The sequence below is a fragment of the Vulpes lagopus genome, chromosome 13 (genome assembly GCF_018345385.1).
Source record: "Vulpes lagopus strain Blue_001 chromosome 13, ASM1834538v1, whole genome shotgun sequence".
Lineage (NCBI taxonomy): Eukaryota > Metazoa > Chordata > Mammalia > Carnivora > Canidae > Vulpes > Vulpes lagopus.
In genome coordinates this window covers 5,096,931-5,114,838 of record NC_054836.1, presented here as the reverse complement: position 1 = coordinate 5,114,838, position 17,908 = coordinate 5,096,931, and the positions used below count along the sequence as shown (strand labels likewise).

The window sequence follows — 17,908 nt, the reverse complement described above, 5'->3', positions numbered from 1 at the left end:
AGAGCCTGTTTATTCATTTGAGATCATTTCTGCTTAGTCAAAGGGGATTTGAACGTGTACATTTTGTAATGGGAATGTGAAGAAGTGGAGAAGTACTTCAAACTCTGTAACTATACCAAAAGAATATCAGTGGATAAAGACCACAGTGCAAATTACTTGAAAGCTGTTGACTCTCTTTATGGGCTGATTTATTGCCATTGTGATTTACATAAATGACTTTGGTGGGAAGATTGGTGGCTCCTGAAAGGAGGTGGTAGTTACTCCGCTGCACTTTTGAAAGCTTCTGGTCAGCCTCTTGGGTTGGCATCCTGGCAGGTCTTAGAAACTCCTTTGCATCTAGGTTTGTTACTTTGTTTTGCCCAGAAGAAGCTATTCTGAGAATTTTCTAGAAGTAATGGTAAGTTATTAGCCATGTTGCTCTCTCGGAGATGTCTGAAAACAGAGAAGCTTGAATTCATTGTAACAAAGAGACTTGCCAGATTGACAAAAGTCTAGTTTTTAAAGTACTGACTTTACTGACTGAGTGGTAAGGTGTTGGTCAACCAAGCTAACTTTATCCTCCAAAGAAAATTCATGGAAATGATTAGTAACACCAGGTAACTAATTTTAAATACCTTTAATCCCTTCCTTTGTTGCTAGGAGTCTTGGTTTATGTGACTTCTATGCTGTGAAGGCCATAGTAATTATCCACCTAACCTTTAGTAATTCGGAAATAATGAGGAAGTACTTAAGGAGTTATGGGCGCCAATATAAAAAATGTTGAAGGGAAATGAAGCGTAAGGGTGGGTGGGAGCTCGATGCTGAAAACTCTTTAGAATTGACAATCACCTTCAGGAAATTTTAAGGAAGCTAACTTTTAGCATGCCTCTGTGGGACAGATATGAGGTCAACTGAGATTGGCTGAATTTTAAGACCATTCATGTGATATGAAGAGCTGTTGACACAAACAGGCACAGAAGTACTGACATTTGAGTATTTCTCGGGACTGCCAGCTCAAGATAGAGCTGAATAAGTATTGATGTTTCAAAAAAATTTTTAAAATTGTGGTTTAAAAAAAACATAAAATTTACCATCTTCACCATTTTTTAAAAAAAGATTTTATTTATTTATTCATGAGAGACAGAGAGAGAGAAAGAGGCAGAGACACAGGCAGAGGGAGAAGAAGGCTCTATTCAGGGAGCCCGATGCGGGACTCCATCCGGGTCCCCAGTATCACACCCTGGGCTGAAGGCGGCGCTAACCCGCTGAGTCACCCAGGCGTCCCATCTTCACCATTTTTAAGTGTGACACTGCCGCACAATAAATCTCAGGAACTCTTTCATTTTGCAACACTGGGTGGATTTTTAACCAAAGTGGAGTTGCCAAGACAGTGATAGAAAAGATTATCAGGACCAGGCAAAGTTTTGTGCCCAGCATGGTACCCCGGGGCGGGGGTTGTCCTGTGTGTCTCCAGCATAATTTGTAACCTCAGGAACAGAACCGTTCTCCTACAGGGCAGAGTTAGAATAATAGGGTGTGACTGTCTTACCAGCTGTTTGACCTGGGGCAACTGAGCTTCTCTGGGTCTCGGTCCTCATTTGCAAAACGCAGACGTTTATTCCCTGCTCTGTTCTGAAAAGGATTTGAAGTGGCTTACAAAAAATGCATGCAGCACGAAGGTGGGAAAAAGAAAGACAGCAGAGTAAAAGGGAAAAATGGTGAGTGGATAGAATAAATGCGAGGAGTGAAATCATTAAAATAAATGCAAGGGATAAAGTCACTAGACAGAAAAGGACAGCTTGTAAATTCAGCTTTAGGCTTCCCACCAGCCAAAGCAAAGGGCGGGGGAAGGAATGAAGAGATGTTTAGAATGCCTGGCACACTTAATTTTGAGGATACTATGACGATCAAATAGGAGATAGTATAGATAAAAGCATATACATCATTGGAAATGACACCATCTAACTTGAGGACTGGAAGACAGAAAAACATTCCTAGAGAATTATTTGTCCCATCTTGCATTTCAGATTATAGATACAGAAAGGATGAGCTCTTCAAGAGACTAAAAGTTACAACCTTTGCCCAGCTGGTAAGTTATATTTCTAAATTCCAGGCAAGGTAATGTTTGCGGATGGGTTTCTTCAGATTTTTCACATTTCACCTGTAGGAGGACTGATGTATGGTGTGTGTGCTCATTCAAGGGTAATATGAACAGTCTTCTTTTTTTTTTTTTTAAGATTTTATTTATTTATTCATGAGAGACACACAGAGAGAGATAGAGGCAGAGACATAGCAGAGGGAGAAGCAGGCTCCCTGTGGGGAGCCCGATATAGGGACTTGATCCAGGACTCCAGGATCACGCCCTGGGCTGAAGGCTGGACCTAAACCGCTAAGCCACCCAGGCGTCCCAAGATCTGCCTTTGGCTCAGATCATGATCCCGGGGTCCTGGGATGAGTCCCACATTAGGCTCCCCACAGGGAGCCTGCTTTTATAAAGTAAAATGTACATTCTACCTTTAAATCATCACACTTGTTTAATTTTTCCTTGCACACTTTAATTTGATATTTAGAATTTCGAATTCTGGTCTCTGGATTATTTGGCCATGTTTCTCCATGAAACCAGGTGATTGCTCTTCCACAGCTGAGCTCTTTTCTGCCATAGGCCATTTTCTTACTTTGGCAAAGTTACTTTCTTCTTTCATTTGAAAATTACAGAAGAAGTATCTCTCTGGCCCTCAAACATGAGTTTCATTGATGTACCTCAAGGTGGATCTTGGATCTTAGGAAATGAACAGTGAAAAGTGCTTATTTAAACACTGTGTGTAGGTATACAGCATTGTGATAAATATATTCATAATTACATTTATTTTTTCATTGCACGTGGAATTGTTGAGTCAATTCTGTCATTGTAAGTTTTGCATATTATGTTGAGACTGAAATATAGATGATTGTCATTCACTTTTATTGTCCTAAATTATCCTTTTGGTCTTTTAAGTTTATCATGTGATGTTTTAAATGAACTTTTTTTTTTTTTTTTTAAACCATCATCTGCAGCATAATTAACACTCCCAAAGTAAGGAGGCCTGAGATTTAGTCTCCAGTGGAGGACACTGACAGTTCTTTAAACCAAGAGATCTTTGATGTTTGATGTTTCCTCGTCTTTTATAAAAGACAGAATTGCCTCTGCTTAAAGACAAACAAACATACACGCCATCTACACGTTTCATTCTTTCTTCTATCAGGTCATCCAAGTTGCTTCCCTATCTGATCAAACACTGGAAGTGACAGCTGAAGAGATTCAAAGGCTAGAAGGTAATGAGAATTGAGGATGTGGGGCAAATAAGCGATTGACCATTTGACTGAAGTACTCACCCTGTCTGTCTTTGCTGTTGTGTTCACAGGGAATTGGGACTTTGATGGATCTATTTGTAATTAGATGGCTACTCTCTGAGAAATGCTATCTGGTGCTTTAATTGTTAATTCTTATTTCTTTTTCAAAAGCCATCTGGTTTTCTGGCTCTAACATTTGTAGTTTTAAATGTTTTTGATGTGTTTAATATACGAATTACTTCTTTTCCAACAAATATTTTTAGTGCCTTGGATATACACACAGGTCATAGTATGTAGTGCTAAGAGACTACAAAGGTGAATGAATAATGCACAGCTCTGCTTACACAGAGTTGGTAGCCCGTGTGCACTCGTGCACACACATTGTGTTGACTGAGGAAAATGATAACAGAAGCACAAAAATCACAAACGTGTCAGAAATTCATAATGGAGGACTGGAAAGAAGCTATCTTTTGTCAAATGTATATGCTAAACACTTCCCTCGAGTTTTCTTATTTAATCTTATGAAAAACTCTAGAAGAAAAGTACACCTTAGAGATGAGAAGCCCAAGCCTCAGAGGATAAATTACTTGCCCAAGGTGATACAGCCAGTAAGGAATCGGCGCAGGATATAGATCTACAAGTGTCCAGTAACCACCAGAGTCTTTACTGTAGGAGTTCTGAGGCTGGAAAGATACTTTCCAGGCAGAAAACTGAGGTAGGCTTTTTTAAAGCTTTTATACTGGGGCATAAAAGAGGGTAGAATCCCTACAGGTGCAGGTTAAGGGTGAGGTTCTTGCAACCTGAGCAAAGGCATCTGGGAGAGAATGTAAAGGTCCAAGCGAGTTTGGGGAATACATCACCCAGCCTGGTGAGCCATCTAGGGGAGGCCTGGGTGCTGGGATGGAGATGGGGCTAGGAAGGTAGGCTTTTAGCTCCAGCTTTCCTTCCTGAAACATTGAGCCAAAAAAATCTCTTAGTACTGTCGTGAAAAGAATTCACAGAGTTAAGGTCTTTATTTTATCCTGAGGTACTCAGCCATCAATGCGTGGCTCTTTACTGAAGGGACATGTGTTTTGTGAAGGTTAATATAGGCCAGGAATTTGACTTCTGATTTCGAGACAAGTTTCTCAGGAAGTCCAAACCCTGGTTTTGTGCGACTTAGCTGTCATTTCCCTGGGCTTGTTTTTGTTAGGGAGGATAAAGCGCATCTGACAAAGACAGGAATTTATCTTTGACAGATGCCTCTCACACGGCAGAGAAGTAAGGGCTCTTTGTAACAGAGATAATTGAGTCTCCTCATAGAACTACTCCCAATTTTAACCTGGTTATATAAGTACCTGGATTTGGTCCTTTAATTCATTGCAATTGCAGCACTAGAACATATGGGCACATGCAATTTTCTCTTCTGAGATGAATTTGCACAGCAAAATAGGCTCTTGTAAAGTAGGACACCATAATGTGTGAGTAATATTAGTGTTTTTCTAGTGCTCTACACAGAATAATAACTCAGGAATGCCTGTGGAACAGATTGTATGCATATTGGCTATTTTTGAGGGAATAAAAAATTTTCTTTTGTAATGTGTATTGTTTTTTCCTGACTTAAAAGTGTATCTCTAGAAAATTAGAAAACTGCAAAAAATATATAAAGAAGAAAATAATAATAATAATCCCTGTTAACATTTTGCTCTGTGTTCCCCCCAAATTCATACTCTTTGTGTATGCTTTTGAATTGTGCTGTTTCAAATTAACATTTTATCATGCAAACTATCCCATATCATTAAATGGACTTCACAAGCTGAATTGTGAAGGTTGTGTTGTCATATAATGCCTGTCCTTTGGCTATACCATAATTTAATTATTCTCCTATTGGACATTACAGCTTTTTAAATTTTTCACGTTTATAAAACAATGCTGTAATGTAAATACATACACGTTTCTGTGCTTCTGATTATTCCCTGAAGAAAAATTGCTGCAGATGGTCGAAGGGTGGAACCATTTTAAGATGCTCGATGCTGATTCCACATTATCTCCAGATTGGTTCTTCCTGTTTGCATTCCCAGAGAATAAATGAGAGGACCTGTTTCTCCCCATCCTAGCCAATGCTGAATAATTATCATTTTTGCAAGTGTTTGCCAATTTGATAGATGAAAAGTGGTATCTAATAATTTTCTTTTTAATCTCTCTGATCGTGAAATTGGGCTATGTGTATGTGTGTTTATTGGTCATACCTGTTTTTTCTTCTGAGAACCTTACATGTCCTTCCCCGTTTTTTTCTTATGGATCGTTCATCTTTACTGATTTGTAAAAGCTCTGTGTATTAGGATATCCTTAAACAGTGGAAGCCAGTACAGCCTTGCAAGTAAATGAGAAAAAGCTTTACTTAATGATTTGGAACAGTTTTCAAGCTTTATCATTAAGTAAAAATAAAACAACAACAAAACAAAAAACCAGAGCAGTATGAATGGCATTCTCCTGATATGTAAAAAGGGAAGGAAATAAACTGTATGCAAAAGTCCATAGTTGTTTTATTTCTGGAAGGAGACAGAAATAAGTGAAGGTAGTTCCCTTGGGAGAGGAGGCCTGAGGGCCTACGGGTCTGCAGTGGTTTCCATATTAATGTTTTTATCTTTGCATTTTTACTGTGCATATGATCTTTTTTCAATTAAAGCACTAGTTAATTAAAAAAAACCTCTTTCTAAATTAAGTATATTAACCTTTTCTCATGCATCTAGGTCATAGAGATTTTTCCTAATTTGTTACTCACCTTTTAATTTTCTTTGGGTTGGTTTCTGACATACACGAGGTTTGCATTTTTACATGATTAAATCTATTAGCCTTTCCTGTTGTGTTCTCCTTTATTGCCTTAGACCCATCAAATCCAAAATAAGATAAATTATTCACCTATATTTTCTTTTATTAGTTTGCTTGGTGGTTTTGTTGTTGTTGTTGTCCCCCACCCCCACCCCCCCATTAATCTACTTATTAATGTTTTGGTATATGATGTGAAGGAGTTTTATAAATTTGATTTTTCAAATCTAGATAGTTGGCACATTATCCCACCACCATTTATTTATTCAGTCACTCTCCCTTTACCCACTGGTTTATGATGTTACCTTTAACATATGTATTAGCTTTATATATATATATATTCTGGGGTTTGTTTCTGTGTTGTCTTTTATATTCCATTGTTCTGGTTTATGGCCCTGCATTGTTTTTGATCATTTATCTTTGCAATATATGTTACTATTCACTAAGGCATATTCTCCAAATTACCCACATGTATGTGTGTGTGTGTGTGTGTGTGTGTGTGTGTGTGTAAAGTTTTTTTTTTTTCCTTCTCATCTTTAAAATCCTTTTAAACTTTTCAAAAATCCCATTGGGGTTGTATTAAGGCTAAAAATTAAGTTTGGAAAGGATTAATATCATTTCACTTTTAATAACCGAGTCAGGAATGTGAAGATACATCACTGTCTTCATTTGAGTTTTCTTTAATATCTCTTAGGTAAAAATTTTTATAAGACTTATAAAGGACTTAAATTTTTACAGGTCCTTTACATTTCTTAATAGGCTTATTTTTGAGGAGAGCATATCTTATATATTAGCAGTTGTTACTGTAGATGAGATCCTCATCATGTTCCTTTCTAATTGGTGTATAGGAAAAGTAGTTTGCCTGTTAGTATTTCTTTTTTTATCTAACCACATACTTATTTCCCTTATTCTTATAGGATTCCCCTGAAGTTTCTAGGTATATCATATGCAAAATAAATGTTAGTATCCTCTTTAATAACTAGGTCTTTTATTTCTATTTCTTCTCTTACGGTACCAGTTAGAACAGCAAATTCTCAAAATTTGTTGGTACAGTCTCCCTCCACACTCCTAAAAATTATTGAGCACCTCAAAGAATTTTGGGTTATGTGCATTATATCTATTAATACTTAGGGTGTTAAAATTTTTAACTGAGAACTTAAAAACATTTATTTACTATTTTATTTATACTAAATCCTTTGCGAACATAAATAACACTTTTATGCAAAATAACTGTATTTAGAAAACAAAAAAATTTTTTACCAAGCATGGCATTGTTTTATATTGTTTTGTAAATCTCGGTGTCTGATTTAATAGCAGACAGCTGATTCTCATGGCTTCTGCAATCAATCTGTTGCAATATGCTCTTTGGGTTGAAGTACATGAAGAAAATCTGGCCTCACACAGACCTGTAGTTGAAAAAGGGATAATCTTTTAATAGCCCTTTCAGGTAATTTTTGGACACACCTCTTTGATACTACACCAAAACTTGACAATTTGTAGCTTCTTAAAGGTAACTTGTAACAGAATCTGAAACCATATCAATGCACGTTTCATACCTCTGTTAAATTAAGCCCACTGGTCTGTCTTGTACTTTGAATTAATCTTTTTACCCATGCGTGATTTTATAACATCATTCATCGGTCACTTGGAAGAGATTGATTCACCAAGTTATGAAGATCTTCCAAACATTAACAAATTTCATTCATTACCCAGTATCAAAAAAAATCATATTTGTTAATCTAACCACCTATCTTATCACAAAAGTCATTAAGTACAAGGAAAGCAGTCAAGTTCCTGATGGCAGACACAGTTTCCAAAATTCTGATTTTTGTTCAAAATTGAATCATTACAATGATACCATCAGTTGTTTTCCTCGAAATGACAGTTCACTTAGATCATTTTTGAGAAAATGTCTGCCACATGCACAAGTCTAAGTAACTATAATTTTTCTGTCAGTTTTCCTTCCAAGTAAAAATGGTGTTCAGGGCAAAAGCAGGAATAATCACACTAATACTTTCCCTTGAGACATCGAGAGGTCTCTTGGTATGTAGCAGACTTGCTGGATGTGGACTCCCCATTTCATCACACAGAATATTAAAAAGATGTGTACTTAAAGATGAGATTTAATAGAATTATGCTTATGGCTCCATCAGGGACTTTTAAAAATGTGAATGCTGTATTTATTAATGGAGTGCATTCATGTTGGTGAAAAATATGACGATCACTAATAAAACTTGGTGCCTTTGCCCTGATTATTGCTGCAGCGCTCACGGTTTTAGCCACCTTTACTTTTGTACAAAAGCACTTTGGTACTTTTGTAGTACAGATATCAGCACAGTAAAGAGACCTTGCGGGTTCCCCTGAAAGGGTCCCAGGGGCTCCTGGGGTCCGCAGACTACATTTTGAGCATCCAGTCACTTATCTGTTAGAACTTCTGGGACAATTTAATAATCGTGACTGCTGCACAAAGTGAATAAACTCTGAGGTCAAATTTACTTATGTATCCACTTGCAAATCTTAGACAATGACTCTGCTACTTCAGAGCCGGATGGGGAAGTCGGTGCCAGGACCAATGGGAAAGGGAGCCCCGGGGAGCAGTCGCCAAGCCCCGTGCAGTTCATAACCAGTGCGGGAGCTGGAGATTCCAGTCGCTCGACCCTGCAGAGGTACGCTGATCGGATTTGTGTTCTCCCAGCATTTTACTTCATATGCATCTGGATACCAGTTTCAGTGATTTAATCACTCTAAAAACAGACTGGCAGTAGTCAAGTCCCACACTTTCACCCCCCCCCCCCCAGGCCTTCTATCTTCTCTTGATATAAATGCCACCATCTGAATCTTTTCACAGCATCTTAGTTAAGGTAAGAATACATTGATAGGAGAGCATTAATTTTCACTCCTTAACGCCATCCTTCTCAGCCTTCTGTATGCAGGTTTGCTATTAGGACTTAGCTTTACAACCACTATCTTTTGATTCCTGCTCCCGCCCCCTTTTCTGTCTGCTGCAGCTTATAATTACCCTGTCTGGAATCAGAAGAAAAATAGAGTGCCATACGCCATGCTCTGATATTGCACAGGTGCAAAGGAGCATGAAAGCAGCCTTTGGTGTCCGTTTTCAAACTGGTCGTGACTGGTCCTTTCTGCATAGACTATGATGCAACACTTTCTCACAGATATTAGGTGTTGATTATAAGATGGTGCTGATTTTTGGCACACAACTGTCCCTTCTACTGGCAAAACAGTTGTACCAGAGAAACTGGGTCTGCAGAGAAAGAATTGCTATCATCAGTACCACTATTTCTTTTATAACTACTTGATGCAAAGACTCTAAAATTGGAATTAGCGACACAGACCAACAAGACTTCCATTAAGGATGCAGTTTCACAGGACACCTGGGTGGCTCAGTGGTTGAGCACCTGCCTTTGGCCCAGGGCGTGATCCCGGAGTCCCAGGATCGAGTCCCACATTGGGCTCCCTGCATGGAGCCTGCTTCTCTCTCTGCCTGTGTCTCTGCCTCTCTCTGTGTGTCTCTCATGAGTAAATAAATAAAATCTTAAAAAAAAAATGCAGTTTCATAGGAAGTAGATTTTCTTCTCCTTTGGTTCAATAAAATATGCACTTTATGGCATCTTTCAGGTTTAAATGCAGAATTGGATTTGCAGTGCTGGGTGTGGAGCCATTGGTGCCCACCAGTGTGTGGTCTGGCACGCATGTCTTCCTATTTGCCTGGGAAAGGCATCTTCTTCCTATTCCAATCCAGATATTTCACTATTTGCCATTTTGTTCATAACACCCACTCCTTCAGTTCATGTTTTTTGCCACATTTTGCCTGTAATCTTAATATGGCAACCAATTTTACAACCTCTGAAACAGAACTGTCAGTAGCAAACTCATTCATTTAAGTGTTTCATCTGTCTCATTATATGAATGCCACCAAATCTAAAAGCCTCTTCAACCTCCACACTGTAACCTATAAACTGGGAGTAAGTACAGATAACCATTGAAAACATTAAGGTTAAAAAAAAAAGAAAGAAAAAAGAAAACATTAAGGTTCAAAATACAGATAGGTAGCTGTGTAAGTATATGAGACACATCAAAACATTGTCATTGTTTTATGTTACATAATGTATATAGGAAGTCTTCATTTTTCTTGTCCTGTCACCCTTACTCTTTCCCCTTCCGCTCTGCTTTCTTACACGCCTTACAATTCCATTAGATTAACAGTTGGCGGGATCCCTGGGTGGCGCAGTGGTTTGGCGCTTGCCTTTGGCCCAGGGCGCGATCCTGGAGACCCAGGATCGAATCCCACATCAGGCTCCCGGTGCATGGAGCCTGCTTCTCCCTCTGCCTATGTCTCTGCCTCTCTCTCTCTCTCTCTGTGACTATCATAAATAAATAAAAATTAAAAAAAAAAAAATCCTAATTTAAAAAAAAAAAAAAAAGATTAACAGTTGGCCTCTTTCTTTTGCTGAATGCTGTCCTTTTTGCTGGAGGTGGCATGTGTCCTAGAGTTTCTGCCCCTCAGCCATGTTAATGACCATGTAATGAACATTCTCTGAAGGTGAGTATGGATGGACACGTGGGTCCCTTCTTCGGGGTCCAGTGTGATAGAATAGGAATCCATACGGTCCTGCAACAGTCGAGCATTCAGAGGCAGAACTGAGACACCATATACATTTTCCTTTTTCTTTGAAGTGTCCTCTGAAAAGACACTGAGCACTCTCTGGCTATTCTGAAGAAGCACATTTGACCTTGAAGACACTCACCCCTAACTAGTTTCTGCGGATCTACTTTTCATCTCCTTTTCACTTGCAGCGTCATCAGTGGTGTTGGGGAACTGGATCTAGACAAAGGGCTAGTGAAGAAAGCAGAGCCCAACACCAAAGACAAACCTTATCCCGACTGCCCCTTCCTGCTACTAGATGTGCGAGACAGAGATTCTTACCAGCAGTGCCACATTATTGGAGGTAAGAGAGAGAAGGCGTTCTGGTGTCTCACTGCCAAGAACAGAGCCCGTTCTGGAGTCCAGGCAGGCTTGAGCCACATCCCAGAGTCAGCAGTTAAGGACATTTTATGTTAGCCGGATGCATCGTGGGAACCTGGAAGTTGGCACTACGGAAATGCTCTCAAAGAGGGTGGCGACATTCTCAGGTGGCTCTGGGGCCCAGTGCTAATAAATGTCAGAAATGATGACATGAAGCTTCGTATTTTGTTCATAGCATCCCGTTTCTTTTCTCTCCAAAAAGTATTTAGGTTTATGGTGCGTTGATTTTGCAAATATGTTTCTTTGAACTCTTAGACTTTAAACCATTCAGGAATTTGGAGCCAAGTTGTACTGAGAGCTACCAACTTCCTAAGCTTTTTTCTTCTCTTTGCAGCTTACACTTACCCAATTGCAACTCTGTCTAGAACAATGAACCCTTATTCAAATGACATTCTTGAATATGTATCCTTTGTTGCATTTTAAGGAGTTGGGTCATTTGAGGACCTGAAGAGTCAAACTTATCATGAATCATGCTCCTAAGGAAAAAACCTCTCTAAAGGACCTTTGCTATTAATTAGCTCACTTAGCATATTTTAGAATTTGGATTCTCAGCTGTTGCTGAGTATCCTGACCATCCTGGCAGATGCTTCCAAGCCATCCTGCAGTGGGCCAAAAAACATTAGGTTTAAGGCTGTGATCTGTTGAGAGTTAGTTCTAAGACTTTTTTTCTCTCCAGAAAGCTTTCCCAAGTAAGACTTAAGAAGTAAATTTTTGTACTTCTGTTTTAAGTATTTTCCTTCTTAAAATTTTACTTTTTTTCCTCCTAAAAATTACACAAATGGAAAATAATTTAAGCACTGAAAAACAGAAAAAAGAAGATTGATAATCACACAATTGAACAACTCCAATTATGTTTTTCACATATTTTATTTCCGATTGTCTTCTATGTGTTCTTTTTAACAAAGTGGAAATCATACTGTATATATAATTTAGCATTTTGACTTTTCCTCAGTACAACATACTTCCCCATGCTAACACAAGCTCTTTGTAAACCCCATTTTTGATGTAGTGCATTCTCTTATCTTACTATATACCACATTGATTTACTAAACTCTTCCTCTCTAATGGACTTTTAGGTGGTTCTCCCTTTTTTACCATCATAAATAAGGCTGCAGTGGAGACGTGGGACAAACAAGTTTTCTGTCTCCTCACCTGTGAAATGGAGATTGTAATACCTTTCAGGGTCGTAAGAATCAAAGAGCTAAAGTGTGTAAACTGTGGAACTAGTGCCATCGTGGACCATGATGATATTAGTTTATAAAAAACAAAAACAAACAAAACCCCACCAACTCCTGTGGTTTCCATGACAGGAAAAAAAATGCAGTAACTGCTGGTGTGCTGGGTAAGGAGTGGGGTTGTCCCATCCTCTCTGAGCTCAGGAAGGTGAACCTTGACATTTCTTTGTTCCATGGGGCGAAGGGGCAGGGTGGGGGGGGAGTCTCACAGTCTAATGTGGTCCAACCTTAACTCATGTAACTCTTAGAAAAATGCCCACGGCAAGGTCATCATTCTGTACGACGACGACGAGAGGCTGGCCAGCCAGGCAGCCACCACCATGTGTGAGCGGGGATTTGAAAACCTCTTCATGCTTTCTGGAGGTGAGTGGGCTGTATTCTGCTCAGGACAGATATTTGGGCTCACAATCCTTCAACCCCCTCCCCTATCACCCTTTTCCTGTCCACGCTCAGATTTTAGAATTCTGGAAAGAGTGAAAACCATGCTGGCTGCAAGGGGTCAGGAGTTATGTGAAACGTTATGTGAAACTTCCGTTAGCTCCAACAGCACATGTTTTTAATTCCTAAAATAATGCTGTTGCTTTAGGGCTCTGTGAGAAAGCTGTAATGCCGAAGAGTGGAGCAAAAGGATTTCTGGTGGAATTCTCAGAATCCCACTTAACCACTGACATGTTCTGGTGTAATTTGCTTAATGGTGAAGCAGTTAAGATTTCACGTCCTTGCGTTGGCTTGGACCCAAAGACCAAAGATGAGGAGACATGCAGCTTCCTTTCCAGGTCTTGCCTTAGCCTCACCATGTTAATGCTGCTTTTTCTGATCCTCTTCCACACCTAGGTCTAAAAGTCTTAGCTCAGAAATTCCCAGAAGGACTGATTACGGGTTCCCTGCCAGTATCTTGCCAGCAGGCCCTTCCTCCTGGCTCTGCCCGGAAACGATCCAGCCCCAAAGTGCCGCCCCCACCAGCTGAGAACAAGTGGAGATTTACCCCAGAAGACTTAAAAAAGATAGAATATTACCTGGAAGAGGATCAGGGTCCTACGGACAATCCAAGTAAGATATTTTGACCTTTAGAGATAATGTTTTCTGTAGAACTTAGAGATTTGCAGCTTTGACTATCACTTCATCATGTGAAAAGTTTGATCTCTTATATTCAGGTTCTTAAAATATTTGCAGGGGGAGGGGCAGTGTGCAGGTGCTGTGTGGGGAGAGGTGCAAGCCGAGGTGGTGACCCCAGGTTGTGGGAAGAATTAGATGTTGCACATAGAGAAAGAGAAAGGATTTATCAGTCAGATAACGTGTATTTCAGGCAGAGTTGAGGCGCCCAGATTCCCTCTCCGATGAGTTTTGTTTCCCCTCTGCAGCTTCTGGGCACCTTGAAACCCCACCCAGAGTTCCCTTGGGGACACCACTTTCCTTTCTCTTTCCCCTAATCCCTCCTGTAACCGGCTCCAAGAAGGAATGAAGGCCAGGCCAGGTTGGTTGGGGATAACCGAGAGCGAGGAAAAAAAAAAAAAAAAGCTCTCTAGGCTTCCTTTCATCCGTGCACATTCCCCACCTTCAAGTTGATCTCAAGGATGAAGAGTAGGTTTTAGCCTAAAGTAGACGCTAAATAGGACTTCATTAGCTTAAAAGTGGTTGTACCCTAAGACTTCATTAGCTTAAAAGTATACTTGGCAGGTTGTGCCTAGAGTCACTCTTGCAGCTCTGCGCCTTGCTTTCTTGCTCCCTTCAGGCCGGCTGAGCCAAGCTAACGCCTCCGGAAGAGACTCCAAGGCTCCAGGCACCCGCAGCGGTCAGACCCTCCTGGCCGGGGGCCCTGGCGGCCCCCCGAATGCCCGTTCGCTCAGCAGTGGCCACCTGCAAGGCAAACCCTGGAAGTAAAGACTTTGTCTGTCTTAGATGAATAAATACTTTTCTTCTCCTTTTGGAATCCCTGAGCAGTTCCCAAGTTGGTCTTTTTCAGAAACTGCTGCAGAGGACAGACCACGCACGCCATGTGTCACAGGCCCTCCTCCCTCTGCCCAGGTCCAGCTCCTTTCCTGCATCCAGCTCGCAAGGAGTTTTACAAAAACCAGAGGCATGACAGGCTCTAGTGTCCTCCTTGTTGTTTACAGAATATTTAAGTTCTAAAACTGAGTAGGAAAAAAAGAGTCTAATTTTTTAGGCCTTTCTTTTAAAATAAGGTCCAGCCTGTATTGGTTGATGTCCAGCATTGTTTTATACATTCTTCAATTCACATCTTGTGCATTCTTCCCAACCAGTTCTTTTTCACTCACTGTTCTGGGTTTCATGAAGGTTCTGTGAGGCTGGTGCCTGGAGCATTGCTCAGTGTTCAGGTTTGGTTGAGCGACTCTCACCCTCCTGGAGTGTTCCTCCTCCCCGGATGTTTTCCTGAACCAGCACCCTGACGATGTGTGCTCAGCTGCCTTCACACGGGGCACGAGGGCCCCTCCCAGGAAAGCCCTCCATTGTGTGGGGCTGTGAAGGGCCAGGAAGCCTTCCCCCTTCCCCCTCCCTCCACACCGCTGCCCCCCTCCCCCCCACACCTGCCCCTCATCTGCTGTCAGTTCATTGGTGGTAAACTTCCATTCCGGCTTCGGTCGGTCCATCCGGTAGGTCCATCCTAGATGGATCGGAGTTACGGCCGCTTGAAAACATAGCTTCAGTTGGGTAGCGGCAGGCCCACAAGGTGAGGACGTGTCCTGGTCCTCCATCAGGGCTGACAGTCCCTTTGAGCCCCAGCTTAAAAATACAGTATTAGTCTAATTGAGTAATTAGTGCAATTTCCTGCTTACTTTTCATTCTCATGACTGAGCTGTGATTAGGAGGTTGTGATTATAGATTCTGGCTTAGGCCAGAATTTTGAATCAGCATTAATTGAATTGCTAGGTGACTGACATTCATTCCATTTAATTGGGGGGAACAAAAGACCGCAGGTAAGGATGAGGGACTCCGAAATGATCAGGCAAAGGGAAAGAGCCTTGTTAATTTTTATGGTCTGTGATCTGTAGCTGTGATAAGGGACCAAGGAATAAATTGCGCCCTTTGTCATGGCAACCAGCTTCTGAAAAGCCAACTGAAAATTGCCTATCCTTAGGTGGTTCCTGCTGCCGGGTAAGATTTGCCTTAACAGGACTATTTTTCTCTCCACCAAAAAAAAAAAGAAAAAGTACTGCAGTATTTCTAGCGTGGGGGGCTGTGTTTGTAAGAGAAATAAAGGTAATAAATATCTCATAGAGACATATGGAAAAATAACTTTCAGATTCAGCCCAGTTCTGTTTTAGTGTGTTTATTCTTCTCTACTTGATTTCCAAAGCGCAACATATTCCGATGCTTTAGAAATCAGACAAACCAGGGACATTGTTCAGATGTCAAGCCGTGCCCAATTTTCCACAAGATTCAAGAATCTTGTATAAAATGCAGCCAACGTACACATAGCTTTAATGAGGAGCCTGTCATGTTTCCCCATAAATTTATTGCCTGAGAACTTAGTTCAGCCTTTTGCTAATGCCAGAATGCTCTGGCTTTTTATTTTCTTTACGGCATAGATTTTAAAAAATGCAAATTTTTCCACACTCCACTTTCTCCTGGCATGGACAAGATTTTCAGCCATTTATGACGCATATACATTTCTCTCTGTAACAAAGTTCTGTTTATGCCATTTTATTTTATTTTATTTTATTTTATTTTGTTTATGCCATTTTAAAGTTGACTAGTCAGGAGTTTAGATTTCCCCCACTCAATTCTACTTTGAAAACAATGGTAGTTCCCCCTTTGTTCCTCCTCTGCATTCCGATCACCAAACCCCCTTAGAGTGTTTAGAACCTACTGTATATATGTGGAAGTCACTGTAGCCAAACCTCTTAGAATCGCTGTGCATTTAGCTGAGACATCTGGCGGGTTGAATATATTTATGTGTGTTTCTCCATAGTGCTTTGCCTGTTGGTAAGGATTTTAAATAGCTACCCCTCAAAGACCTGTTCTGATTCTCCTCTTTCTGTGTTAAGTGTCCACTTGCAGATAGTTTTTGCATGGTTAGGTTATTGCTTCGAACATTCTGCTTTACTAGCTTCTTCATTAGATTAACTGACATGTATTATTTAAGTGATCATTGGTACTCTGTGCAATTATGGATGTCGAAGATTAAAGGACATAGTTATTAATTTGTTGTTTGCTTTTAATATGCCAAGATCTGCCGACTTCTCTCTTCCTCTCTGTTGAGATGGTTTGCGGGAGCCGCGAGACTGAGGTGATTTGAGAGCATACCTCTTTTAACTGCATCTCCCAAGAAGGCACATATTCTTTGTATAAAGAAAATCAGGACATCATTCCAGCTAGGGTAGGAGACGTTAGCCCTCTACACAGAAGGCCTGGGTTTCTCCTCCTGCTCAGGCAGGGACTGATTGTCCCTTAAGCACATCACAGCAGGACTTTCTCGTCAGTGTTCCAGGGGTTGATGGGCTGCCCTTGCCTGGGAACTTGTGAAACTCCCCCCGCCCCCCCATTCACGATGGTAGGTGCTTTAATGATGTACAGCTGCAGCTCCACCTAAGCAACAGTGATGGCCAAAGTCTAAATAATACGTTCCGTGCTTTAAAGGTGTGTGTTTTTCAGGAAGAAAGGAAAAAAGGCAAGGAAGTAAGAAAAGGAGTGAGGGGTGGGGTGGGGAAGCTACATTACTCATTCGAAAATAAAAAGCACATCTTGGGCTGTAATAATGCCAGGTTTAATCTACTGAAAGGCGGAATGAGGCAAATGGCCTCAAAGTAATTTTATATTGTACCTTTAGTAGAAAAACCAGAATCAAGGCAGTCATATTGGACTTGGCGTAAATCAGAATCATAAGAGAACAAGTAGTGTTCATTAGCTGCTGAGGGATCTTTCCCTGTGGTGCTATCGAGATTATACAAAAATTATTATTTTTTAAAGCTTTTTTATTTATTCATTCATGAGAGACAGAGAGAGAGGCAGAGACACAGGCAGAGGGAGAAGCAGGCTCCATGCAGGGAGCCCGATGTGGGACTTGATCCCAGGACTCCAGGATCATGCCCTGGGCTGAAGGCAAGCTCTAAACCACTAAGCCACCCAGGCGTCCCTATACAAAAATTCTTAAGACTCTAGGCCACTCACCAAGAAAACAGAACAAAACAAAAACCTTCTTTTCCCTAATTCCCTAGTGGAATATCAGTGAAATCAGAGTCCTAGGCTAGGAAGAAAGATGTAGGTAATTTTTCTTGTGTTGGTTTTGGTTTCTGTCATGTTACATATCGGTTATAGATTCTGTCTTTATGTTATCCGACATTTGGCAAGGGGCAGATAATTAATTTCTGTCCACCTAGATTTACATCCACAACTCCCTCCTTGCCCTACCCCCATGATTATCATAGAGAGCCTTTCTTTCCCTGGTTGCAGAATGCTGTCAGTGTCTTTCCTATGTGTTCAGATTCTTCACAATTCTTTCAAAGATATGGTTCCCATAATTATTTTCTTCTTCTTCTTCTTCTTCTTCTTC

General features: G+C 40.6%; 1 protein-coding gene across 3 annotated transcripts in view; it reads left to right on the top strand.

Moving 5' to 3' along the window:
- The window catches only part of CEP41 (centrosomal protein 41), a 53,765-nt gene extending 38,102 nt beyond the window's left edge, over window positions 1-15,663 (top strand). Inside the window, exons 1-9 of one of the 3 annotated variants that reach the window (XM_041727892.1) lie at window positions 1,288-1,697; window positions 2,007-2,068; window positions 3,222-3,291; window positions 8,639-8,783; window positions 10,933-11,084; window positions 11,496-11,563; window positions 12,645-12,759; window positions 13,231-13,446; window positions 14,129-15,663. In XM_041727892.1, the coding sequence (XP_041583826.1) occupies window positions 1,646-1,697; window positions 2,007-2,068; window positions 3,222-3,291; window positions 8,639-8,783; window positions 10,933-11,084; window positions 11,496-11,563; window positions 12,645-12,759; window positions 13,231-13,446; window positions 14,129-14,277 (1,029 nt within the window). In that variant the 5' untranslated portion in view covers window positions 1,288-1,645 and the 3' untranslated portion in view covers window positions 14,278-15,663. Of the gene's footprint in view, window positions 1-1,287; window positions 1,698-2,006; window positions 2,069-3,221; window positions 3,292-8,638; window positions 8,784-10,932; window positions 11,085-11,495; window positions 11,564-12,644; window positions 12,760-13,230; window positions 13,447-14,128 lie in introns of those variants that run through there. The other 2 variants (XM_041727891.1, XM_041727893.1) reach the window with 2 other exon arrangements.
- The last annotated feature ends 2,245 nt before the right edge of the window (window positions 15,664-17,908 follow it).